The sequence below is a fragment of the Sphaerodactylus townsendi genome, linkage group LG03 (genome assembly GCF_021028975.2).
Source record: "Sphaerodactylus townsendi isolate TG3544 linkage group LG03, MPM_Stown_v2.3, whole genome shotgun sequence".
Classification (NCBI taxonomy): domain Eukaryota; kingdom Metazoa; phylum Chordata; class Lepidosauria; order Squamata; family Sphaerodactylidae; genus Sphaerodactylus; species Sphaerodactylus townsendi.
The window spans coordinates 24,954,946-24,982,322 of NC_059427.1; the positions used below are offsets into that span (position 1 = coordinate 24,954,946).

Consider the following 27,377-nt stretch of genomic DNA (forward strand, 5'->3'; position numbering starts at 1 on the left):
CCCACCTACCTCACAGGGTGTTTGTTGTGAGGGGGGAAGGGCAAGGAGATTGTAAGCCCCTTTGAGTCTCCTGCAGGAGAGAAAGGGGGGATATAAATCCAAACTCTTCTTCTTCTTAGTGTCTCTCTGACAAGGTTTTTATGAGCATGAAAATGAGATCACTTCCTAAATGTTGCCCGGAGCTTCATGAGCAAGGGCAGGACAGAGCTGTGACCAGTTAATCAATCTCACAGCACTTATACTACTGGACAAGTATAATCAACCTGTAATACTGAGATAGTAAGAAAGAATGTTATATTTTCACTGCATGAAACCAAGTGAAACCCCGCCAGACAAAAAGGGAAGAAAAGATGCAGTAAGACCTATTCACCCTGCCATTTTCTTCCCCAGTTGACAAGGGAATCACAGAAGGAAGCTTATTATGCAATCAGATCACTTTCAACTTTGACAGCAACAGAACAACAATTGTTTACCATAATTATTCTATCGGACAAAATGTGTTCTACACCAGTACATTTCCCATCCAAACTAAGCAACATGAGCAATTGGTCTCCATGGCCGTTTCCGCACATACAAAAAGACAGTTGTGAAGTCGTCAGTAATAGCAGCGCATCCCCAGCGGAGCGTTCGCATGGCCAGGCGAAGCTGCGTGAGCAAACGGCCCCGCAGAACCGCAATGGTTCGCACAGAAGCGCTGCGGAAGCAGCGTCCTGCTGCACCCTGTCGTGCCTGTGCACTGGCGAAGCTGCGTCGGCTAAACGTCATGGGCGTTCAGCAGCGCGATTGGCCAAGGCGCCTGCCCTGATGCTTTGTCCGCCCCCCTATCTGTCATCAGCTTTTCTCCCATCTATTGTCTGTCCCTGTTCATTTGGCCAGTGCCACCAGAGACTGTGCGGGCAGCTGCCATCTGCATAGATGATATGGATCTGGGAGAGGTGCTCGAGCAGGCAGTGATCGAAGGCACGCGGTTGCACATCTGCAGGTGTGTGTGACTCTTAAATGCCACACAGGTGGCCTCGAAGCAGAGCGCTTTAAAACTGCCGCTGCTGACCTCACCACCATGGCTGCCAAAATAGGTCTCCCTCCCCAACATGGCTGCCACCAGTGTGGGCTGGCGTTTGGCAGTCGCCATTTTTGGCACCGACTCCGTGGCGGCGGTTTGCACGACTGCAGCCTCGGAGCGCTGTATTTGAAAAACCTCCATCCTGAGTGACTTTTGAATACTGCGGCTTCGCGCCGGTTGATCGTTTTCGCGATGGCGCAGCTGCACACCTCTGCTGCTGTGCGTGCGAACGCTTTCACTGTGATGCTCTTTTTGCCATTTCCATGACGTCGTAGTTTGTCCATGCGGAAAGCGCCTATGCCTTGTGCTGGCTCTCCATAGTAACTGACTCTGTGAGACAGAAAGCTAAACTAGATGGACCACTAATCTGATCCAGCAGGGTTCTTCTTATGTTCTTACCCTTGTCCAATGAAGTTTGAGCTGTGCGATGAAGATTCTCTTTGTTTCCTTGGACCACAGCCTCAATGGAGGGTGAAGAAGATTGTTCAAACCCGCCACTGTCTTTCACTGGATCCCTTCCCTTTTCCAAAGCTGAGGGTTGGCATGACCTGTTGGTTCTGATGGTCCCAGATTTTGTTACCTTTAAGGGGAAGAAAACCCCAGTTATTATCCGTTGAAAGTTCAAACAGTGCTTTCTCAATCAATTGAAAGTTTTTAGAAAGCATGAGAAAATGTTTAAAATAGTAATAACTATCAAATGAGAGACAGGGATGGTTCTTTTTAGCAGCCTGAACAAATAACATGTCACCTTGCATTTAAGACATTTTATAACAATTTAGTAAACATAGAATGCATTAGGAATTTAGAGAAGTGCACTTTCAATATACCAACCTACTTCTGTGCTGCACGAAACAACTTTTTCTGTTTAAAAAACAAACGCCACATTTTCTTATACTCCTCCTCGCATCTACTGTCATTATTGTTTGGCTGTTCTTTTTAAAATTATTATTAGGTATACAGTCACAAAAGCAAAATAAGCCCCAGGGAAAAATCTCATATATCCATCGTATATTTATTTATTATTTATTTTTTTAAACATATATGCTACCTCTCCAGAGAGCTGCTAAAGGTGGCTCACAATTAAAACAATAAAACCAAACCAAACAAGCCATAAAAAGATTTGTTTCCTTCCCCATTGTGAGAGTTAGGAACGATCCTAGTCTAGGAATGTGGCTATCAGAACCAAAGGCTCACAGCACAAAGTGCACGGCTTCTCCTTATTTTCTCTCTTCTCCTTTGAACTCTTTGCCCCTAAACCTGACATTCTTTTAACGCATCTTACAATAATGTTTATTTTTATTTATAATTTTATTTATAGATCTCTCTTTTCCTGGCAGACTCTGGGCAACTTGTAATGTTTACAATAAATCAACACAATCAGACAGATTTCCACAATAAAATACCTCCAGCAGTGCCATAGTCAGTTCTACAAGGGGGAGAGGTGGGGGAATAAAAGGGACGCTGGGTCTAGGCGTATGTTAAAATATCCATGGTACTCACCAAATAGCTCCCAGAATTCCCCTCTACCTATTTTGGCAATTTCGTTGCTCAACCAGTTCTATTATCCATCTCATGCCATAGGATGAAAGGGTAGATTATGATGGTTGGCGTGTAAGAGTGGGGCGAGTGGGACTGAAGTTCAAACCCACATATTGTTACAAAAGTTATCTTGGCCCAATCATCCATTCAGTCAGGCCTACTTCACGGGTTTTTACTAAGATAAAATGGAGGAGGGAGAAACCATGTATGCTGCCCTGTGCTCTTCAGAGATTTTCAGCACGTCTGTGTCAGGGGGATGCTACCTAGGTGGTTGAGATACATTCCCAGAACCATGCAACTGCTTAAAATAACAAATTACTGCTGCTAGAAAGATATATGTGACCAGACATGTATTCACTGCCATCTGTGCATTCTTTCTTTGATCTTTACTTTATGGCTTCACATGCTTTGTAGACAACTAGGCTTCCCCTGGTACCTCTGTCCCATGAGAATTGTATTACATCTGTTATCTTGTAGGGCAGGAAGGCAGGTGGCTTTCTCTTGCTATCTGCCACAGACCTTGGGGCATCTTAGCTCCAAATATTGTTTTTCACAAACTCCCGGGAAAATGGGGGGAGGGGTGTCCCTCTACAGGGGTGCTTCAATTATGAATGCCAGCTTCATCAGAATTGGCTTTGCCAAGTATGGTGCTTCGATGCCTAGTCAATAAACACTATCGATCAATACTTCAGAGTCCGTTTGTTGGCTTAAGGTTGCGAGACCTAACAGTCTACAACATGCACCTTAATGCAGTACTAGAATTTGATACATACAGGCTTCTTCGTCTAATTTAAATAATCTCTTTTTCAACAATCATTTATCTTAGTTTCTGTCTCTCATTAATGTAAAGGCTCGACATTTGTTCCTACAGCAATTACATTTGTATTCCTACCTCTCCAGACGCCCTTGTGCCGAACCTTCGGCCTGAAGGTGGAGGTGGCCCAAGGACCTTAGATCCAAACGCAATGTGAGACACATCTTGACTTTTAGTGTTCCGTGCAGTCGTTGATCCTCGGTTTGTTATATGAGTTACTGAAGAGTGAGATAAACTATTACAAACCTGGTATTTGAAATACTGTACAGTGGACTTCAGTACACGCAGATTGCCACTATTTCCCCTCAACTCCATTTCTTTTCAACTCTGGTAGTAAGACCTTCATTACCTGTCCCATTCCACCGGGTGAAAGGGTAATTATGAGGGTTGGCATGTAAGAGTAGGCCAATTGGGACTCAAGTTCAAACCCAAATATTCTTTCAAAGTAATCTTGGCCCAATCATCCATTCAGTCAGGCCTACTGCTCAGGTTTTTGTTAAGATAAAATGGAAAAGGGAGAAACCATGTATGCTGCCCTGTGTTCATTATATGAGCTACTAAAGAGTGAGATAAACTATTTCAAACCTGGTATTTGAAATACTGTACAGTGCACTTCAATATAGAAAACTTGAATTGCTAGACTGCCACTATTTCCCTTCAACTCCATTTCCTTTCAACTCTGGTAGTAAGATCTTCATTTCAATTGATATGACATCACTACTTATACACTACTTAAGCCTTGCTTTTCTTCCCAATCCTTTCCCATCACCATGCTGTGAGAAAGGAGTGAGAATTTGGTAGCAAGAGTATAATTCAGCCAAATGTTTCTAGTGGGTCAGTTTCCAATGAAAAGAACAATAAACATCACCAAAAATGATCCTTTGTTATTCATAAATAATAAGTAATAGCAAAAAAGCACCCCCCCCAAAAAAAAATTATAAAATTGGCCAGTACCAAAATTGCCAGTAGACAGGTGACTGGGTTATTCAGTTTATTGCTTGATTAAATTATAGCTATTTCTCTATAAATTATAGCTATTTCTCTATATGGCAAAATTTCTGAAAATCCACAAATCCAGATTGAATCCATGAACAGACAAGGCAGACCTTCCTACAAACTTGAAAAAAAAGCCCCAGGTTTGTAGAAAAAAAAATGAAATCTTTAAAATGAAACAAAACTGGGGCCTTAAACCCTGCCTCCAAAAAAGAAGCAGCACCTGTTCTTTTTATGAAATGAATGCCCTCTGCAGTAGAGGCTGTGGAAGTTGCCAGGCAACCACAACAGTATTCCTAACCTTTGAGTCTTGGTTTTTGTCAGTAAAAGATGGGAGGGGGCAGAGTCCATCGCAGTTCTGTTTTGGCCCAGGGGGGTGAAATCAAAGGGGCTGGACCCAGCAGAAACCAATAGCTGACCATCCCATCTGACTTCTATGATTTACCTGTGCCCAGTTGCTTGCTATTTTACAACAGCTGAACTATGGCCATTTCCGCATGGCTACGATGGGGGTTGGGTCGGTGTACACGACACTGACCCAACCCCCCTGGGACCGTTCAGACGAACGGTCCCAGAAACCACCGGGAAGACGGCGCAGCTGAGTGCCATCGCCGGTCAACCTACTGTCTCTGCGGCCGTCTGGCATGTCGCCGAGGCCTGGGGACACGCCCCCCCCCCGCCCTGCGCGACAGCTCTGGTGTCGCAGGGCAGGGGGGCATGTCCCCAGGCCTCGGCGACGCACTGGACGGCTGCAGAGATGGTAGGTCGACCGGTCAGAGGGGGGAGGGATGGCGCTTCACGCCGCTCGGGAGGCGCAAGGGTGGCGCAGCTGCACAGCAGCTGCGCCCCCTGTGCGAACAGCTCCCTGCGGACGGCGTTTTTGCTCAGGGCACTGTTTATGGCCCGTGTGGAAAGGGCCTATGAAAGTCAGTGTGTTGCAGTGGTTAGAGTTTCAGACTAGGATCTGGGAGAACCAGGTTTGAATTATCATTCTGCCCCATAAAAGCTCACTGGATAACACTGAGTCAGTCGCACATTCTTAGCCTAAATTACCTCACAGGATTATTATAACAGTAAAACAGAGAAGAGGAGAATGGTTGCCGGATACTCATTGTGGAGAAAGGCAGGGTATAAATACAGCTGAAGGTGGGAACAGATAAAAGATAGGTTGGTTGGTGGGTAGGAAGGAGAGAAGGAAGCAGGGAAAGGTTGCCAGGAAAATATAGAGAGGAAATAGTGTGGAAAAGATGATGAAGGGGTAAGTGGGGTGCAGGCTCCCCACAGCATAGCTGGCCCCAGTTGCTGGCACTGCAGAACAGGGCTGTAGTTTTCCTGAGCAGAAGCTTCCAGGGGTTGGAAGGAAGGAAAACTGACAATAGAAAGATAAAGATAGGTTGGCTGGCTGGTGTGAAGGAAAGAAAGAAGCAGGAAAATGGGGGGAGGCTGTGGGGGCTTTTATGGAAGGGAAAGGAAACAGTGGGAGAGGGAGAAATGAGATGCCCTCAGCAAATCCTTGATCCCCTGCACGACATTCCTTATTTTCCATTTGCATTTTTTTCAACTCCATGAGATTTTTAAAAACACTGTGCCGGTTGTGTTTGTCGTATAGCAATTACGAGCACTGCACACTCTATACCCCTTTGCCTTTTGTCTGCATGTTGTGCCACACTCTGTTTTGTTTTTCATCAATGTCATTCTTCTACTTTAAAGGTCATGTTAACTTTATTTTTAAGGGCAATTAGTTAATCTTTTTATACCCCATAAATGATTTGAATGTCACCCAGTCCAACTTTAAACCATTTATATTGTAGCACAGGATCCAAAACTGAGCAGTTCACATTTATCAGACATAAATTCAAGGTTATATTCTAACCCTCCAGGTCCTGTTGAATCCCCAGCAGAACTCCGGTCAAGAAATCAGAGGGCTTTACTCAATATCAGCCCCTCCAAATTTAAAAAGTATCTCTCTCAAACGGTTATCACAATTGGGTTAGCTGCAGAATATTTTGAACACTAAGAATGGAAAACGTTTTACATTCTGAGGTGGGCTAAATATAGTGTTTATAAAATGGTGCATTTTGATCTATCTCTTATAAGGAACAAAAAAATGCATTTTGAATTGACCATGTCTGGCTGTTACCAATTACTTTGTCACAGTAATCAATCATAATTATGTATTTAATTGTAAAAAGGAAAAATAACAGATAAACAATTGAAGAACTTCTTGAACATGCTTTTGATGTCTTACTGACTGATCAGTTGTCTACTGATCAATTATTTAAAGTAAATACACTCAAAAGAAATGGAAATACTGAACTTTAGCTCTGGAATAGTTTCATTCATTTTATTACGTAGAAGCAAGTTGGCCATAAGTTTTTCTTAGGAATTACTGAAACAGGAAATGTGCTACACTTGCTACACAATCCAATCAACCAACCAAAATCAAATAATCTCTTAGCTTCTTATTAGTTATCGAGTGATAGAGGCAGAGTAGGCTACTATTATCAAACAAATTCAGACATTTCTGCATGTGGTAAAGGTGAATTAATTTTGCACTGGAGTGTTGTGGGGTTCTGGGCTGTATGGCCGTGTTCTAGTAGCATTTTCTCCTGACATTTCACCTGCATCTGTGGCTGGCATCTTCAGAGGATCTGAATTTTGCATTCTTGCCCATGCAAGGGGTTCACAAATTCTAAGGAATGATGGAACAACTCCAATAGACTGGGTAATCTGTTTAATTGTAATATCAATTTCTTCAGTGTTATGACTACTTTGTGATGTTCTCTGCCCCATAGCAATTTTTAAAAATCCATGAACACTCTCCATTTATAATCACATTAATTGACTGCAATTAATTGTCTCCATCAACACATACAAGTAATCCGCTACCCTGAACAACTACGTGTAGTTGAAAGCAGACTGAGAAGTAATTTGGGCTTTTGATTAGTATTAAAACAACAACATAAAAAAATAAAGTTTAATATATAAAAGAAGAAGTTTCTAATTAAGCCTAAGCTTAAACTTATCAAAGTATTCATTTCCATGAAGGTCTGATTTTGGGACTTTGATAGAAAAGGAACAGCAGTAGAACTTATTTCTTTTTCACAATGGAAGGTTAAAAATAAAGATTACAATAAACCATGAAGCTCAGGGTATCTCGTGGTCTGAAGTTAACAAAAATGAACTTGGCATAGGTCAAGAATGGAACCAGTAATTATTGTACTTTTTTCACCAAGGGCTACATGCCTTTGTAGCTGGATGGCAAAACCTAAAGGCACACTGTCTAATTGCCTTTTAAAAAAAACAACAGTCATTTTTCATTAAACTGTCACCAGTCTCATTACCGAAGGCATTTCGTTAGCATTTCTCCTTTCACTATAATATTTGTGAAATTATTGTACGCAGTTCTTTCTGGATTAGTAATAAAATGGTTGTATTTATAGATTTCTTTCAGCTACCTGCCTTGAGTTTAGAAAATAGGGGGGGAAATTAAACAGATAAGTAAAATTTGGGTTTTTTATTTATCTCCCCCAATAGTCCTGTTTATAGACTCCCTTGTCATGACAATTAGATCATGGTGATCATATCCTATACAGCAGAGGTATGAGTCAGCAAGAAAGGAATGATCTGACAGCTAACAAACCGGTTCTAACCTGTTTGAAGTGACCTTTACAATGATTGGTAGAACCATGTATATAAGCAACTGTATTGTACTGTGTCTGTGTTCCTTAGGGAAACAAGTGCATGGCGAAGCACTTTGTTGGACTGCTTAATATTCCTGTTTATTCTACGTTGTACATAGTTTCTTGTACATAGAGCAACTCAATGGGAAAAGTCTTGTTTTGAATGAAACAGCTGTGTGGAGTTTTTCTTCATGAAGGTGGGGGTTTGCTGTACAAGACCACTTGTTCTACTCTGAGCAGCACCGCTCAATTCTGCTATCATCCCTTTTACTGTGTAAGAGTAAAAACAATCAACAGGAAGCTTTAAAAACTGGCTTCACAATCTTTTAAGCAACGAGGATTGTTTTTGCTTTAAACATGAACATTATTTCTCAATGAAATTGACACTGACTTTCAGGTACATTACATGAATACAGTCTTCATCATCGCCATTTGCTTGGTAGACTCGTGATGATGAAAATTAGGTAGCCAATCAGAGAACATCTAGGTAGCCAATCAGAGAAACTTCAAAACTGCAAACTGGAAAAGATTTTTTTTTCTTTGCCTCCTAGGCTACTGTTACTTCAGTCACGACTAACAGTTAAGGGTGAGTTAAAGAGGTTTATTCCCAAAGCTTAATTAAAACTGATCAAAATTCAAAATCAGACTCGAACTACAAGCTCTAGGTAACTGATTTTTCTCTAAAAAAAATCAAATAACAATAACAATTTTCAGAATGATTCGATCAAGATGGGGAGCAATGTTCCCATTTTAGTGAATCATCTTAGTACACATATTACAGAAATCACGGGAACTGCCAACCTCAAGAGAGAACCAAAGCAAACTGCAGCTATGTGTGCCCATGCTACCATTCCACCTTGACGACCACATCCCATTTGGATGTTTTGCCAGACAGAACGGGGACACGAATCCTGAAATGTGAGGTGCTAAAAAAGTCAAAACATTGGCTCCTTCCGCACATGCAGAATAATGCACTTTCAAGCTGCTTTCAATGCTCTTTGAAGCTGTGCGGAATAGCAAAATCCACTTGCAAACAGTTGTGAAAGTGGGGTGCTGTGTGGTTTCCGGGCTGTATGGCCGTGTTCTAGCAGCATTCTCTCCTGACGTTTCGCCTGCATCTGTGGCTGGCATCTTCAGAGGATCTGATAGTAGGAATGGAAAGCAAGTGGAGTATATATACTGTGAGGTCAAAAGGTGAGGCCATCTGAATAGAGTAGCCTGGCATGTGAGTCACAGAGAAGTCTGTAGCAAGGGAGTAACAATGAAGATAGCAAGGTCAATAAGTGAATGCATCTGAATAGAAGTATCCTGGTCTTTGTTCCCTTTGATTGCTATTGTCTATAGTTGTCCTGTGTTTGTGTGGAGCTGAATTCTGAATCAAGACACTGTGATTCTGAATCAAGACACTGAATCAAGACAGTGACTAATCAGCTCCACACAAACACAGGACAACTATAGACAATAGCAATCAAAGGGAACAAAGGGCCCTCTGCAGGCCAAAAAACAAAAAAACACTAAAAATGTTTTTAAAACCCACAAACGGAGGGGCGGAGATTTGGACATGAAGGGGGGGGGGTTTGAACCCGAGAACCCCCCCCTTACCTACGTCCTTGGAATTTTATAATTTTATAGTTCTTATTAAGAATCTTATAAGAATTTTATAGTTCTTAACCTTGCTGTCCACTTGTTGTCTCCTGAAGGGTCGTCTGTTCATTCATTTTTTGCACACTAGACATTGCCAGTTTCAACAATCATAACAGTTCAAGGCAGGGGCATAAACTTGCTAATTTCCCAGGGGCTGGTGCTGAGCCAACGACCTTGTGACATCATAGGGAGGAGCCAGTGACATCACAGGGAGGGGTCTTCATTGCCACTATTTATGGATAGGATCATGGGGGATTTGGGGAGGGGCAATGTACAGAGTTTGAAACATTAGCTATCTTCTAACTTAAAACTCATATCCTTTAAGTCAGTTCAAGCACATTTTGAGGCAATTCAGAACAGTGCCTATCGTCATGACTCAGAGGAAAACACAAAGTTATGCCACCTAGGATTTTATATACCTAGCTTTCTTAGCACACTGCTTAAAATCTCCACCTTAAAAACACAGACATTCAGAACAAACTATTCTTAAAATCACATAAATCAGTGTATGGGAAATGACTGCATTCCTGTGCATAGTTAACTTTTACTCTTTAAGTTCAACTTAGAAAATATGGCTTCAACATATGATCGTCAGATAGCTGAAGCCCAACTTTAGCTTTTAATTAACAACACAAACTGTTTCTTTAGTCACATTTTATAAAAATTAGAACAAGTCTGGCTAATTCTGGTATTAGCTTTTCCTTGTGCTCCACTGAACCGATCAATTACACCATGAAGAGCGAAAAGTTTAACTTTCTGCTCCTTTGCAATATCTAAAAACATGTCCCAATGAAACTGTAGTCAGGCAGCCTCTAAGTCAGTTTTATAAAAGTTTAGAATGTATGCACCATCCCACTCTCCTATAGCAAACTTTTCAATTTTGTGCCTGTGTTCGGAGACATCCAAGGAAAAGTGGCTGTGTCAACTGCTGTAGATAATATCAGTGCTTTCATAAAAGATTTTCCTGTAGAAATCCTCAGGAGCTGGAAACATCCAGCATCAACACACTGTGCAGGCTTTCTGCACCTAGGAACAGTAGGACCCTCTAAATCTAAGTCTTTTGCTGTCACGACTGTCTAGGACCAGAACTGTTCAATGTTGCTCCTCAGTTTCTTTGTATTCTCCTTTCCAGAAGGAAGAAGTTCTGCTGGATGGAACCATAGATTACTTTTTTTGCAGAGCTGTGCTTAGTGTGTCCACATGACCAAACACAAGCAGCAATAACTGCAGCATGAAGTAAGAAGCAAATCTCAACAAGTGTTGTGCAAATCCATCTGCTTTCGCCCTAGATCTCCTCAGAGAATTCTCAAAGAACTGAATGAGTTCCCCACAATTTGATTCCACTGACTGTTGGGAAGCTGATCTAACAGTTCACCTAGTGGGGCAAAATTGAGTCAGATTTATGTTCTCTGCCTACTGGAAGTGATTTAACAAAGCAAGACGTTTGGGTGAAATTTTCAGAAAGGTGATCATGTCAGATTACTTACTCAGAAAATTTCTACACACAGTTAACATTTTCCGACACATCTTGTACCACTAAGTTCACAACATCTGCAAAACAATGAACATATAGTGCCCTTGGCTCCTCAGCCTTTACAAGAGCCTGTGCTCCACTAAGATGTCCAGCAGCATTCAATGCGCCATCATAGCACTGGCCCCGACATCTGTCAGGAGAAAGATCAAAGCAACAGAGTACATCTTTCAAAATAGAACAGAGAGTTCTAGCAGTGGTGGATTCAGTTTCATAAAACCCAACAAATAATTCCTCCACAAACATATCCTCTGTAGCAATGCAGAAGCAAAATGAAACCTGCTCTTGTGTGTGATATCTGTGGTCTCATCGATAATTACACTGGAATAAACAGCTTCTTTAATCTCTCTCACTGCTTTGCACAGAACATTGTGACACACGATCTCAAGCATTTAATTCACAATGGTAGGTGAAATCCATTTGTAGTTTGTACAATTCAATCATGACTTCAGCTGTGGAATATCTTCAGCATGTAGCAGCAAAAGCTGTTTCGGGTTTGACTCTTCCTCATCATGGCAGCGTATTGCACTGCCCTGACAGGCAAGGTACCTTCCTGATGACAACATTGTTAGCAGTGCCTTTCTAGCATCTTGCATTTGCTTCTGCTGGCCTTCTGAAAACATGCTGTGTTCATTTACTCCTGCTTTAATAGATCCTATAGTTTGGACAGCTGTACGATGCAAGTTGGAATTCTGAAGGCTGTGAAATCACAATAGTGCCTTCTTCCTGTTTGAGAAACCATTTTCAACAAGAGTTTCATGTAAATCCTTGTCTCTTGATGTCTTTGGAAGAGTCATGTCATTTACTGCGAACCGACAGATGCCACAATATGCTTCATCTGCTGCTGCATCATGAGAGAGCCACCCATAGGTTCTTTTCCGGATATCTTGGTACTGTCATCTTGACCTTTGCTTCACATTAGAAGCTTTCTTCTCTGAAGAGTCTCCCTCTCCTTTGGCTACATTTCTTGTCAAGGAAGATGTGGTGGAGATTCCTCCAGGTCTCTCATTCAGATCTATACTACAGAGTGCTGTAGGTGAACAAGAGGAATCTTCATCGTCAGAAATCTTTCCTCTTTCTAATTACAAATTCATCCATGGCAAATTGAATGGAACGATGGACTGAAAACATTTAGAAAGAAAATATCAGAATTCTGAAGGGGAAGAAATGCCCCTTTGTACCACACCATCTTTGGTAACAGCTAAGTGAAGAGCATGAACATGTACAGAGTGCACATTCCTTGTCAAATGTTCTCTCTGGGCTGCACACAGAGTGCCATAGGTTCGCCACCACTGACCTAGAGTATGCATATGTATGGACAACCGTTGCCTCAACTGGTAAATGATGAATACAATCTCCAGCACGACGACCAGCCAAACCAGCACCCTCGCCATGTGTTACCAAAGAACTGACTGCCGTGCCAAATTAATGTCTCTGGGGACTAGGGTGCACTTTTACAAATCAAATCAATAAGTGAAACAAAGAACTCCCCATACAAATGTGCATGCTTATACTTAGAAGCTAGAAGGGGGGAAGAAATCTAGCATTATTGCTGTTGTGGAAACAACAGAACTCCCGCAAAGAGAGTGCTAATTTTTAAGTAAATTACCAGTTTTGATTTGTGTTTAGTGGACCAATACATCCTGTCATTAGTAAGCTGAACTGCTCAGTTTAAGCAACCAGACTTGATTCTGTGTTCTATTAAACCAAGGTCCCATTAAGGGGAAAAAATTACTTCCTACAGCTCCACATTGACTAACAGTCAGTACTTAATCTAGCCCGGGAATTGAAGGAATTAACAGTGCAAATTTTTAGTCAAATTACACACATAATAATTAACTGGATGCAGGCTGGTTTTATTAATTTTGTTGAAAGCATTCAAAACACCGAATTGTTCTTCAACAGCATATAATTATATCTGTGATTCAGGGAAATTAGTTGTACACGATGAATTAGGAACTGCAGCCCAGCGAGCATGTTTTGCATGGGGGGGGGGGGGGGGGGGGGGGGGGGAGGGAATGGAAAACCTGTTTGAAAAGAAGCATCTATATGTGTGTGTGCATGTGTACAAAGGTAAGGGAAATACATCTTGCCAGTTATTTGTCGAAACAGGATGCAGCCTTACGAAGGACAGAAAGAAGTCTTGGATGTGTGAGAGCAGAGTAGGAACTCGAGGGGCAATAGCTACAAACAAACAAATTTTGCATTTGCTTTGGTATCCCCCTGCAGTCCTGTACTTGGAAAACTGACCAAAGGCTTCATCGGGTGACAGACATAGAGGGTACTTGTGACAAGAATAGATTTTTGATTCTCTGCAGTATGTTATCAATGCTGCACATCCACCAAGTAAAACCAAGTCAAATGACCAAAATGTTGCTTTGGACATTTCTTGTGCAGTCGTGTTATCCCTCACTGCAGCCATGGGCAGGACTGTTTCATAACTATTGAGCTCAGGAATGTGGCATTAAGACACAACTTGCACAAGTGAACAGATCTATAGAGCTTCTATACCATTTTCAATTTTATCTATATGCACATTTACTGGACATAACTTGGGCCCTTTCTGCACGGGCCATTTACAGCGGCCCAGGGACAGCAAAAACACTGTCCCTGGGCAGCCGTTCGCACAGGCACCACTGCTGAAATGCAGCAGTACTGTTCTGTGCGGCCCCGAGCGGCGTGAAGGCGGCGCTTTCCACCTCCCTTCCTGAGGGAGGTTTTTGGAAAGCGCCGCCTTCCCATCGGGTATGGGTAAGGACCGTGACCTGGGGCCAAAGCCACTTTCCTGTCTCACTCTCATTTCCATTCCTCCAGCGTGCCGGGTCTGGAGGGCTGTTGAGACCTGTTCATGCTGCTCCTCCTCACCCCTGGAGGTCGGAGGAGGCAGTATGGGCAAGGGTCTACAGCCCCCCCCCCCTGCAGTCTCCAGAGACGGGACGCTGGAGGGATGAGGTGAGTGGGGACGCAGAAGAGGCGGCTGTGTGCAGAGCCGCCTCTTCTGTGCTGGCCTCTGCGGGGGCCACTTGCACGCTCCCATGCGAATGGCCCCCTCCCCTCCTCTGGCATATTTTCTGCCAGTGGAGCAGCGCCCTTTCCGCTGTGCGGAAAGGACCAGAAATAAAGTTATATGTATATGAGTATGAACAAGAATTGAGTTCCTGGTCTTGACCTAATAACCTTACAGCCCAGGACTAAGGTCAGTTATACCCTACTGGCAGACCAATCTGGCAGCCAGGGACTGTTGCGCCACCTTCAGAAGAATTTCAGGGGGTGAAAAGAGGCAGCAAAAACAAAAGAACTCCTGATCACCTGGAAAACCCCCCAAAAGGCAGAACAGTTGCATCACTCTTTTGGGTGGAGTAACCCCACCCACAGCACTATACTTTCAACCACATCTTTGCATAGCAAGTTCCACCCAAACGCTTACTGATTGGTACCCCAAATTTGGACATGGACACATATAAATTTACTCAAACATTCCCTTCTCAATTGGACAAATGTAATAGACTTCTCTGTGATACACCTCTGAAGATGCTAAATACAGATGAAGGCGAAACGTTAGGAACAAGATCCACCAGACCACGGCCACACAGCCCGGAAAACCCACCAGAACCAGTTGAATCCGGCAGTGAAAGCCTTCCACAATACATTATAAGTTTTATTCAATGTGTCCATGTGTTGAGAGGTAAACTTCTCAGTATGTATTTCTTCTATGTACTCTTCTGGTGAATCTTTTTGTATAATTCCAAAAGGAAGAGAGTAGACCATTCCTGTATCTCCTTTTCAACATGAGTAATTCAATCTCTTTTTCTTCACTCCCGTTATTGTTCTTTTTTCAGTCTCTTTCTTTAAATAATGTGCCAGGTATCTTTTAGGGTTTTTTGCATGTTCAAAATGCTTCTGCCTTAAAAATCTGAATTTCCTCCGTATCTCCTCAGTTTCCCATGTATCTAATTGGTTTCTTAATTGCTTAACCTTAATCAAAATCACTTTATTGAGGCAGTTTTTATGCTGCTCCTCCAGTATTTGTATTCTGTCCATTAATTTTTTTAGTTCTGATTTTTCTTTCTTTTTTAAATTGAAGCTATGGCTATTAGGTTTTCTCTCACAACAACCTTGCAGGTTTCCCAAATCACTGCAATTGCTATTACATGTTGTTTATTCTTTCTAATAGAACTCCAGGTTTCCAGATGTTCAGGAATTGTTAATTTCCATCAGTTTTCACTCAGCATGTGGCCAATGGCTCTCCAATTGGCCATGCTGACAGAGGCTGATGGGAATTGTAGTTCCTGAACATCTGGAGAGCCGCAGGTTCCCTACCCCTGCTCTATAACAAAAATCTTCTCTATTTAAATATATTTTACATTTTTTTGTAATAAAAGACCACCACCTTCATCTTTTGCTTCTGTTTTGTTGCCAAGCTATTGCTAAAGGATTATTATCTGTAAAGATCTTTGGTTTTATTTTCACACTCTCTAGATTGATAACTAGGGGTTTTGATATCCAGTACATATCAACGCTTCAATATGTTTGGTGCCTGTTCAAAAAGAAACTAGTCTCTAGTGTTCAGATTCTTGATCCTTCAAGCTTCTTCTAACTGTAACATATACATGTAATTAAACACATTTTTGGCAAGTTTGCCTCTTTTGGGATTTGACTTTATTATTATTATGCATTACCCTGTTCATATCTCCAAAGATCATTGTCTCTCCTCCTTGAAAATTTTATATGAATTGGAATTTTTTTTTCATATCATTTTTCTCTTGCATTACTCAGGGCTTATAATGTTGCCAGAATGTAGATCTTGCCTTCTGGGAACCTGATTTTCAAAATAGTATATCTTCTTTCCACATTGGTTAGTCCTTCTAATACATTTATATAAACTGCAACTCTTTTATTGTTCACTGACACCACATACACTTTGTCCAGCTTCTTATTTACAATACATTCAGCGTTTTCCTTATATGAGTTTTTTGCCTTCATAGTATATCTGTTTTGTTTTTTCAACTGATTGAAATTTTTTGTTCACTTGGAAGGTGAATTTAAGCCATTGATGTTAATTGATAACAATCTTCATTTTATCTATTTTATTCTAATGCTGTAATCTGATTTAATTTATCTTCTTTAAGTGGTGCTCCTTTATTTTTTCCCCTTTCCTTCTTGTTTTAGGTGAATTTTCTTTTGAGTTAGCGGGAACCCTTCTACTGTGGGTTCTTTAAAATTATTTTGAGTGATCTCACACGGAAGATGCTTAGTTTGTTCAAGTGTGGTAATTATTCTTTTGCCCATGGGTATAGAAAATGGAATTCTCCAATGATATTTTATTTCTTTCCTTGGTGGAATTAGTCTTAAGGAATCAAAGTCCCTCTTTTTCCTCAACAAGCTAGTAGGTAAATTCTGAAAAATCTGCACTTCCTTCCCTTCCATTTCATGTGGAGCTTCTCTTTGTTCAATATAGTCTTTTGTGTTTTTATTATGCATGAACCTGACCTGTATATTCTGTAGCAATTCATTTTTAAATGCAAAACTTGAATTTACTCTGAATACATGGTCAGTATCTGGAAGTCTCCTTGAATTTTCAAGTAGACTTACAATAACTCGTGCAGATGGAACTTGTTTGGATGATGAATTCTGCTGGGCAGATAGCATTCATCTGTCAGAAGGGAAAAGATGGCTTGAAGATGGACTTGATGGAACATCCTGGTTTTAACTGGTTCTGGTGGGTTTTCCGGGCTGGGTGGCCGTGGTCTGTTGGATCCTGGAAAATCCACCGGAACCAGTTGAATCTGGCCGTGAAAGCCTTCGACAATACATCCTGGTTTTGCTTTGGTGGTGTTTTACTTCGGACAGTGTTTCTGCCTTTTAGAAGGCATCATTCCCTGATGCAACAGCCAATACAACAGATATAGTACAGCAACATTTACAGCTTTGCTGCATGATCCTCATCATCTTGGTAAATCTGGATTCTCTAGATCTTGAAATTCATTCAGAATTGTCCTTCCTTCGGTGTGCTTTAAACAAGGAAGAATTTCTTTCAATCAAACATCTGATTGCTCTGAATATGTTATATATCATTTAACATACTAGGGTTGATGAAATTTTATTGCATTATTTCACACAGTTTATGAAATAACCACTATCCCATAGGAGTCCTGTTTTTTTGTTCTTTGTGGACTCAAAGTAAGGCATATTCACTTAATGAAGGACAGGTTCGACTTGAATAATCAGGAAAGATAGTTTCTATTTCCATGCATAAAAATTAATAGCTTTACTAAGAAAGCTCCCACGAATCAATCCAATGCACTCCATTCCGCATTTTATGTCATGCATCATAGTGTCCTTGAACTTTAAAATAGGACATTGAAATTCTTGGGTGTAGTCTTGAACTTTTATTTAAACACATAATTAAACGCCTTGTGAAATTAAAAAGTAGAACAGGATGTCATACAAAGGATGAAATAAAAATAAAAAATAATTATACTCCTAAGTGCTTATCCAAAATTAAATGAACTCTATTATCTTTTTTTGTTTTCATTATATTAGGCACTAGAGTAGTGACATGGTATTCTAAATTAAATTACTCACCTTTCTTATTTTGTTGCATTCCACATTAATAAAGATTGTTTCTCATTATGGAATTTAATAGAAGGGTTTGTTCTTTTGGAGAAATATGTTTACATATTAAGATTCTCTCTTTTAAAAAGATGACAGGTTTGCAAACATTTCTTGCTTTAAATGGAAGTTTTTAGCAAAATTTGGTGCTGCTTAGACTCTAGATGTTTGGGAAACCATGCCTTTCTCTAAGGATGCATGTACAACAAGTTGGCCTTGATGACTCTTGTGATCTCTTCCCACTCTATGATTCTGTGATCCTAGGCACAGTTTGTCATCTGTCTAAAAGCTTTTCTATGAAAAAGAAGAAGAAGAGTTTGGATTTACATCCCCCCTTTCTCTCCTGCAGGAGACTCAAAGGGCTTCTACAAGCAATCTCTCCTTGCCCTTCCCCCCACACAACAAACACCCTGTGAGGTGGGTGGGGTTGAGAGAGCTCCGAGAAGCTGTGACTAGCCCAAGGTCACACTAGATAAGAAAACTATATTGGAACTCCTTACATGCTGCCAGTATAATAAAAATACTCTGATAGGTCAATTTTTTCAGCACATTTTGTGTTGAAAAGCCCCCCGCCGACTTTACACAAGAGGTGGTATTTCCAAAAAATATTTTAGGATTTTTACTTTGTTGGACACCAGGGGCTGCAGTTTTGTGGGGCTAGTGGCACCAAAATTAGGGGGTATCATCAGGTGACACCTCCTGATGATACCAGCCAGACTTGGTGAAGTTTGGTCTGTGGGGTCCAAAGTTATGGGACCCCCAAATGAGTAAGTCTCTATCCCCCCCATTGTTTCCAATGGGAGGCTACTAGTAGATGGGCTAATATTTGAGGGTTCATAACTTGATTCCATGGAACTAACATCACTTGAAACCTGGGTGGTATCATCAGGATAATCTCTCTTCATGATAATTAGCCAGGTTTGGTGATGTTTGTCTAGGGTCCAAAGTTATGGATCCTTAACGTAGTTCCCATCCCCATTGTTTCCAGAACAGTTAATAGTAGACGGGCTTCCCTTTGAGGGTCCATAACTTTGGAGCCCTGAACCAAATCCTCAATTAAACCTTGCAGTGGTACTCTTCATTAGGAGGGTCTCCTAAAGATACCTCTTTGAAATGTTGGTACCATAACATAAACATCTCCTTCCCTGACAGGCACCTCAGCCTTTTCTTAGATTCTCCCTTTAAATCACCCCCCCCCCTTCTGAGTGGATTTAAAGGGAGAATCAGGGCTTACAGAGCTAGTTTACTGTTTTTCTTTGAAATAAATATTCAAAAACATTTAACCTACTGATGCCTCAATTAATGTAATTTTATTGGTATCTACTTTTATTTTTGAAATTTACCAGTAGCTGCTGCATTCCCCACCCCCGACTTACACGCGAGTCAATACGTTTTCCCAGTTTTTTGTGGTAAAATTAGGTGCCTCAACTTATATGCGGGTTGACTTATACACGAGTATACACGGTAACTGCATTTGGGGCTGGAATTAAGGATACACCGTAACAGTGTCCAAAATTGCCCTCTATAAGCACAATCTAGGTAATAAGAGCTTTGGAGGAAAAGGACTGTCCCTTGCCTCATTAAGGGGAAGGAAAAATCTTACCTCAGGGATGACCCCAGTTACAAGGAAGTCCCTGTATATGCATGTGCAAGGAGTACTTATGATACACTAAACCTTCCCTCCAAACGTCTCCTATCATAATGACAAGCATGTTGATAATCATTTTTGTCATGTGTGCTTCACATCAGCCTCCCATTTTACAATATTGTCAATCTGCTGCTGACAAGGTAACAGCCTGAAATATCTGCAGTTGAAGGAACGATTAGCTGTGGCAGCAGCCCATTCCCTAAACTGTAAGTCTGCCCCCTTTTCCCTTCTTAACAAAAGATGGGACTTTATGAAATGTAAATGGAGTAAGTTCACAGAAAGGACCCCTCCCTCTTCCATGTCTGTTGCCCCTGGAAAGCTATAACCGAGGGTCAGGGGATTACTGGAAACAAAAAGGCATGCTGCTCAGGAGATGGCAAGAAGATGGAGGTGTGATTAAAAATTGCCTCACATTCTCCTGTCCCAACTTCCTACATTTTTCCCAACAGTAAAGAGAAAGAGAAGGAGTTGACAACTCCTCGTGCATGCTTTCTTCCCACTATTCCATCTGTATCTATCTTAATGGGTATATAAAGGGGGTATATAAAGGGGGAGGGAGGGGCTGAAGCCATCTGGAGTCTTGTTATTTTATGTATTTATATAAATTATACATGATGTTTTAAGCTGTTTTACTATTGATGGACACCGCCCTGAGCCTTTGGGGAGGGCGGTATATAAATATAAATAAATAAATAAATAAATAAATAAATAAATAAATACATACATACATACATACATACATACATACATACATACATACATACATACATACATACATACATAAATAATGAAAGAGAAACTGCAGCGACAAAGGACCGGTTCTGTGCAATCCATTAAGAGAAGAACTTTCTCCCAACGGGGATCCAAAGCGGCTTACATCATTCCCCTCTCCTCCATTTTATCCTCACAACAACCCAGTGAGGTAAGTTAGGTTGTGTATGTGCGACTGGCCCAACAGGTTTCCATGGCAGACTGGGGGTCTGAACCTGGGTCTCCCAGTATCTACTCTGACCACTATATCACACTGCCTTTTATCAGGAGACCACAATGTCTTACAAGTGCAGATTCATATTTTACAGCTTACCTGATTCTGTTGAGGTAAAGGGCCGACTGCTACATTTTTGATCCAATAGGCGCAGCTTACTCATGTTCAGCAACTGTGTAATTTGCGGCACATCTGAATTTAACTGACAGGCTCGAGGAATTGTATCTGTTGGTCCATCAACTGTGAATGACACAGCAAAACAAGCGTGAGTAAAGAGGCAAAGATGTGTCTTTTCTACCATTGCGAGCAGAAACAAGGTAGCCTACAAAGTAATTCCCTGCATCTCACAGGCACTCTCTGTACATACAACCGAACGCATGCCCAAAAAACACTCAACGTGAAATCCACGTTCATATTTTTCAAAGCTTCTAGCCCCCATGATTACAAAGTATAAATGAAAAAAAATCATGTTATCTCAAAATCTATAAAATGTAAGGTTTGGGAGAAAAGACTGACTTCTCACAACATTACATGGCAAGATCTTGACTGCCAGTTCACAGAAGGGAGGAGCAGCTGTCTGACATATGAGCCCAAAGGAGGAGAAACAGCTGGGGGGCGAGAAGCATGAGCTGTCTCCCCTATTGTGCCACTACAATGCAGGCAGGTGAGCCAAGCAGGACAGAGTGTGAGCCACCACTACTCCCTCCCACTGTTGCTGCATGGGTGAGCCATGAGGGAGTGGGAGACACCACTGCCCCATCCCTCCAGCTGGTGGGCAATAAGGGAGAAGAAGAAGAGTTTAGATCAGGGGTTGGGAACCCGCGGCTCGCGAGCCGCATGCGGCTCTTCCGCCACTGTTCTGCGGCTCCATGAGCCGAGCAGCCGGGCCCATCTTCACCTACCCTGCAAGCAGCAGGGTGGGCGCAGGCCGTGCCGCGGGCTTTGCCTGCTGCCCGCCTCACTCATTGCAAGGGGGCGCTTTTCCGGCGGCTGGCCAGGCCGAGCCGCCGGACCCATCTTCGTTTGCCCTGCAGGCGCGGGGGTGTGTGTGAGCGGGCGGGGGCGCGAGCGAGCAAGTGGGGGGGGGAGTGGGGGGGGCGTACGACCGAGTGGGAGGGGGTGAGCGGGGGAGGGTGAGCCAAATGGCTCTTTGAGGGGAAAAGGTTCCCGACCCCGGTTTAGATTTATATCCCCCCTTTCTCTCCTGCAGGAGACTCAAAGGGGCTTACAATCTCCTTGCCCTTCCTCCCTCACAACAAACACGCTGTGAGGCAGGTGGGGCTGAGAGAGCTCCAAAAAGCGGTGACTAGCCCAAGGTCACCCAGCTGGCGTCTGTGGGAGTGCACAGGCTAAGCTGAATTCCCCAGATAAGCCTCCACAGCTCAGGCGGCAGAGCAGGGAATCAAACCCGGTTCCTCCAGATTAGAATGCACCTGCTCTGAACCGCTACGCCACTGCTGCTCCAGAAGAGGGAAAGGAGGTGCCCCAATCCAGCAAGTGAGCAAGCTAGGAGTAGGGGAGGATCAGATTCCACACCCCTCCCACAGTTACCCATTTTGTCCACTATATTTCCAAAATTTATGATTCTTAGTTCAATATCATGATTTTTTTCAAGGTGAAGATTCATTATTTTAAAATCAGGAGCTAGCAGTAATAGGGGAATTTTTATAATTTCATGGGGACCCACAAAAATATCCCTCTGTCCCTGCTGGACCAGACAAACAATTCATCAGAAGGTCTTGCATTTCCAAGAAACACACCAGAGTTTCCAGGACTCTAGAAACATCTGTCTGATATTGAATAATGCCACAAGGACTCAAGCTAGGCATTCACTGCTTCATTGTATAAGAAAACTATTACCATGAATACCCTTGAAATCTGTATAACTCGCATCAGTCAACTGATGCTTCTCTGGCATCTTAGCAAACACCTTTCCCATTCAGCAGCACCCTAAGAAGAGTACACAGGATTTGTTTGTTTGTTTGCATTTATTCCCTGCCCTTTATCAGTCACAGGATGACACCGGGGGGGGGGGGGGGCAGAGACTGGTAAGTCCAAGGAAAAGGATCCTTGAGTAAAGGGAGCTAACAAACACCAGATATGGGCTGCAGCTGAATTACTACCATGTTTCCCCAAATATAAGACATTAATTTTTGCTCCCAAAGATGCACTATGACTTATTTTCAGGGGATGTCTTATTTTTCTGCGTTCTGTTCGTCGGGCATGCTTCCAAACAAAAACTTTGCTATGTCTTACTTTCGGGGGATGCCTTAATATTTCGCACTTCAGCAAAACCTCTACTATGTCTTATTTTTCGGGGATGTCTTATATTAGGGGAAACAGGGTACTTGTTCTAGCAATCTGGGCATCCTTGACGAAAGTTTTCAAATGAGTGGTGCATGGAAAGTCTCTTATTCTAGAGGTGGTTGAATAAGATGATACCTGACTTCTTGTCCTATCAATATAGAACTGTAATCACGTGCACTTACATCTTCTGTAGGAAGCATAATTGCAAATGGATGATTCCGGTTAACAGTAACTAACTGTTAAAGTAATCTGCATGTGGGGATGAGAATTAATTAGATTTCAGGGAGGAGGGGCGTTGCAATTAAAATACACTCAACAGTTAACTACTTTCAAAATTTTGATCACGGAGACTTCTCTTAAGCAACATTGTATCTTGGATTCCATTTCTAAGTTGTTATACTTAAGAGAACACTATAGAATTTGAAACTTCGGTCCAGTTCTTATGTTGCTGAAGCAATAGTTGAGGTTCTCTCCACACCAATATCAACCCAAAACCAACAGAGGACGGAGCTAGAGTATGAGAGCCTCTCACATGGCCCAGGGTGCCTCATGTCACATGGGGGGTGAAGTTCCCACACCATCCTACCAATGTGACTTCTGTGTCCCTCACATTTGCAAATTTCAACTAATCCAAGTGGTGTAATTGTGGGTTAGATTGTTTTTAATGTTGGGGGAGGGGGGAGCGTATCTTGATACTGCAAATCCAGCCATCCATAAATGCCTTTCATGTTATCTGACAAACCCAGTTTCCAGGGTAATACCGATATCAACAATAGAGAAGCAAACAGTTGCACAAAACAAAACTCAGTTAGACAACATTGTTCTACATAATCAGATGTAGAGCAAGAAAAACAAAACCACCTCCCAATTGGAAAGTAGGAGAGAGAGACCAGGGGGTGCATGGCTGGGGTACTCAGACATATTTTTGTTTTGCTATTAGGCCATATCAACTTCCTAGTTTAATAAGAAATGAAAAGGCTGAAACAAAATGTGAAGACACAGCTCTGCCTCTAGAGTAATATCCAAAGAGCTTTGCAGAAAGAAATCTACTTATCTACCTGATACCCAATTCCATGGATCTCCCCTAAAGGCTCAGCTTCACCGCTCTAATCCAGATTAAAGTGAATAGGAGGTTTCCAAATTCAGCGTGAGATAATTAGCCTACATTGTTTCACAAATATGACCAATTTCTGTTGGCTTCTTTTGTAAAAGTGTCCGCCGATAAACAGCTTTTTCCTGTATTTCCATTTATGAACAGATATTCAGGAAGTCTCAGGATCGGATCCTTGGTAAGCCCTATTGAACTATGCAAATATTATAGGCCTTTCATTTTGTATCAATGCATTTTTTTGTATTGTCGAAGGCTTTCACAGCTGGAATCACTGGGGTGTTGTGTGGTTTCCGGCCTGTATGGCTGTGTTCTAGTAGCATTTTCTCCTAACGTTTCACCTGCATCTGTGGCTGGCATCTTCAGAGGATCTGATGGTAGGAAAGCAAGTGGAGTATATATACCTGTGGAATGTCCAGGGTGGGAGAAAGAACCATTTGCTTGTCAACAAGTGTAAAGGGTGCAATTAGCAACCTTGATTTGCATGTGTTGGGTGAGATCCACCCATTTAGCATGTGAGTAACATGAAGATAGCATAATCAGTTAGTGAGGGCATCTGCATTGTAGGAGTCTGGCCTTTTGATTCCTTTGATTCCTTATTGCCTAGAGTGGTGGGTGGTGTTCTGGGTTTTTGACTGCTTACTGCCTGGAGACATCCTTTGTCTGGGTGGTGTTCATTAGTCACTGTCTTTTCTAGTGTTTTTCAGTACTGGTAGCCAAATTTCCTCCTTCCTGTTGAAATTGTCCATGTGCTTGTGGATTTCAGTGGCTTCGCTGCGTCGTCTGACATAGTGGTTGTCAGAGTGGTCCAGAATTTCTGTGTTTTCATATAATATTCTGTGCTCAGGTTGGTTTATCATGTATTCTCCTATTGCTGATTTTTCCAGCTGAATTTTTCTTTTCCTAGTATATTAAAATACTAGCTGTTGTGGGTTTTCCGGGCTGTGTGTCTGTGGCCTGGTAGTTTTCGCTCCTAACTTTTCACCCGCATCTATGGCTGGCATCTTCAGAGGCATGTCACGGTTAGATGTTTTCATGACAGAGTGACAATACTAAACAACTTCTCTGTCACCTCATGCCCCGCCCAACATTTCCACCCTAGTAATATGGGCCCAGTTTAGTTGGAAAGGCTGTAATGCAAACACCACCGAAATATTCACAAAGGTTACTTGTAAATTGTGTTCTTTGCCTAATCAAGTCAAATAACTCCACAGCTCCTGCCTGGACTATGCTCATTTAGTCCAGACATCATCATGAAGCAGCAGCAGCAGCAGCAGCAGCAGCAGCAGCAGCAGCAGCAGCAGCAGCAGCAGCAGCAGCAGCAGCAGCAGCAGCAGGAGGGAATCAAGCCCAGTTCCTCCAGTTTAGAATGCACCTGCTCTTAACCACTACGCCACTGCTGCTCCTTTCCATATGAAAGGAAGAAAAAGCAAGTTGCTCTGCTCCAGTATGTATGCAGCATCTAACTCAAAGGAAAAATGTAAACCTTGAAAATAAACATGAGCAAATTTGTAATGTGATGTGTGATAGGTTAACAAAAACTAAACATCAGGTAACTGTGAAATTTCTCCATAGATTATTCCTTATCATTAGTGAATGAAAACCAAAGCACCGGCAGGGCAAGTTGTTTCTTCCCATCATTAACACCTTACCAAAATTTTAACTACAGCTTCCTATGTAACCTGCTGCTTAGTTCACTCTCAAAACACTAGAATGTTATTATCTCGTTTAAATCAGCGATCTTCAGCTCACAGACGAAGGCCTCAGGTGGACTGCAGACCCCCATCGGGGTCTACTGCTAGATTGTTTGTATAAACTGCACAGGCAACAGACATTCCTTTTTTTTTTAAAAAAAAAATACACTCTACATTAAAATACATTACCTGGTGCCCAGTTTGTGCTTCCTATTCCTGTGTCTCCAAGTCTGCTGCTACCAGTTCAAGTTTTAACATGGGTGGTCATAATTCTGGCTCCTCTTCTCCCAGTCACATGTACACAGGCCTACAGTGAATCAGGCCATTGGTCCACCCAAGTCATAACTGTTTACTTGGGCTTGCAAAAGCTCTCTAGCAAACTCAAGTAGAGTTCATCTCATCTGCCACCTGATCTATTTAGCTGGGAACTATCTGCATACAAAGAAAGTGCTCTGCAATTGAACTGGGAACTATCTGCATACAAAGAAAGTGCTCTGCAATTGAACCAAAGCGCCCCCCCGCCCCACCCACCCATGGGTTTACATGCCCTGTTAGTCCTATGCTGCTTCCTGAGTTAAAGGTGGATCTTCCTGTTGCCACAGGAGGTGGTGATGGCCACTAACCTGGACAGCTTTAAAAAGGGCTTGGACAGATTTATGGAGGAGAAGTCGATCTATGGCTACCAATCTTGATCCTCCTTGATCAGCAGGGAGCAGCAGTGGCGTAGGAGGTTAAGAGCTCATGTATCTAATCTCGAGGAACAGGGTTTGATTCCCAGCTCTGCTGTCTGAGCTGTGGAGGCTTATCTGGGGAATTCAGATTAGCCTGTACACTCCCACACATGTCAGCTGGGTGACCTTGGGCTAGTCACTACTTCTCGGAGCTCTCTCAGCCCCACCTACTTCACAGGGTGTTTGTTGTGAGGGGGGAAGGGCAAGGAGATTGTAAGACCCTTTGAGTCTCCTGCAGGAGAGAAAGGGGGGATATAAATCCAAACTCTTCTCTTCTTCTTCTTAATCTGAGATTGCAAATGCCTTAGCAGACCAGGTGCTCGGGAGCAGCAGCAGAAGGTCATTGCTTTCACATCCTGCATGTGAGCTCCCAAAGGCACCTGGTGGGCCACCTGGTGGACTAGATGGACTCTGGTCTGATCCAGCAGGCTCGTACTTATGTTCTTATATGTTCTTATGATCCTGGGCCTGAAAACACTGAAGAACACAGACTCAGGCCATCTCTGCACACAAGTGTTTGTGTGTATTTTTAAAGCTTAGAAGGAGTTTGTAGTAAAACCTTTCCAGTGAGATTTCTGCAGGTATATCAAATGGCCTGTCAACTTTACACCCTAATGAAAATGGAGAGGAGGAAAATGCACATACACTACTTTGACTTCTTTTGGAGAAAGGACAATTTCATTGCTAACTGTCACTGTTATTAATCGCTGCTATAAACATCTTATCAACTAATACTGCATTGCCCTCTAATGTATTTAAAGCATATGTAGTGTCCTTCTATTTGTTTCTAGGCGAGGTATTTGTATATGTATAAAAAACAGGGATTCCCTCACAATTCTGCAAGGATGGATAGCTTGAAACAATCCCATATATGACCCCCCCCCCTCCATGCCAGGAATGGAGCCCTGCTCCTGTGCCTTGGCTGTGTGAAGCTCCGTTAGCAACTGTAAGAAGCAGGGGTTTTAAATGATGAAGGGTGTTGTCTTGTTTCTCCCTTTTTTGCCTTCCAGCAGGAAGTAAAACCT

General features: G+C 42.3%; 1 protein-coding gene across 1 annotated transcript in view; it reads right to left on the minus strand.

Moving 5' to 3' along the window:
• The window catches only part of CFAP20DC (CFAP20 domain containing), a 195,279-nt gene that overhangs the window by 107,294 nt on the left and 60,608 nt on the right, over positions 1-27,377 (minus strand). Inside the window, exons 7-10 of the mRNA XM_048487317.1 lie at positions 20,612-20,752; positions 3,495-3,634; positions 1,463-1,643; positions 1,052-1,167 (exon numbers count right to left, since the gene is read on the minus strand). Coding sequence (XP_048343274.1) covers positions 1,052-1,167; positions 1,463-1,643; positions 3,495-3,634; positions 20,612-20,752 — 578 coding nt within the window. The remainder of the gene's footprint in view (positions 1-1,051; positions 1,168-1,462; positions 1,644-3,494; positions 3,635-20,611; positions 20,753-27,377) is intronic.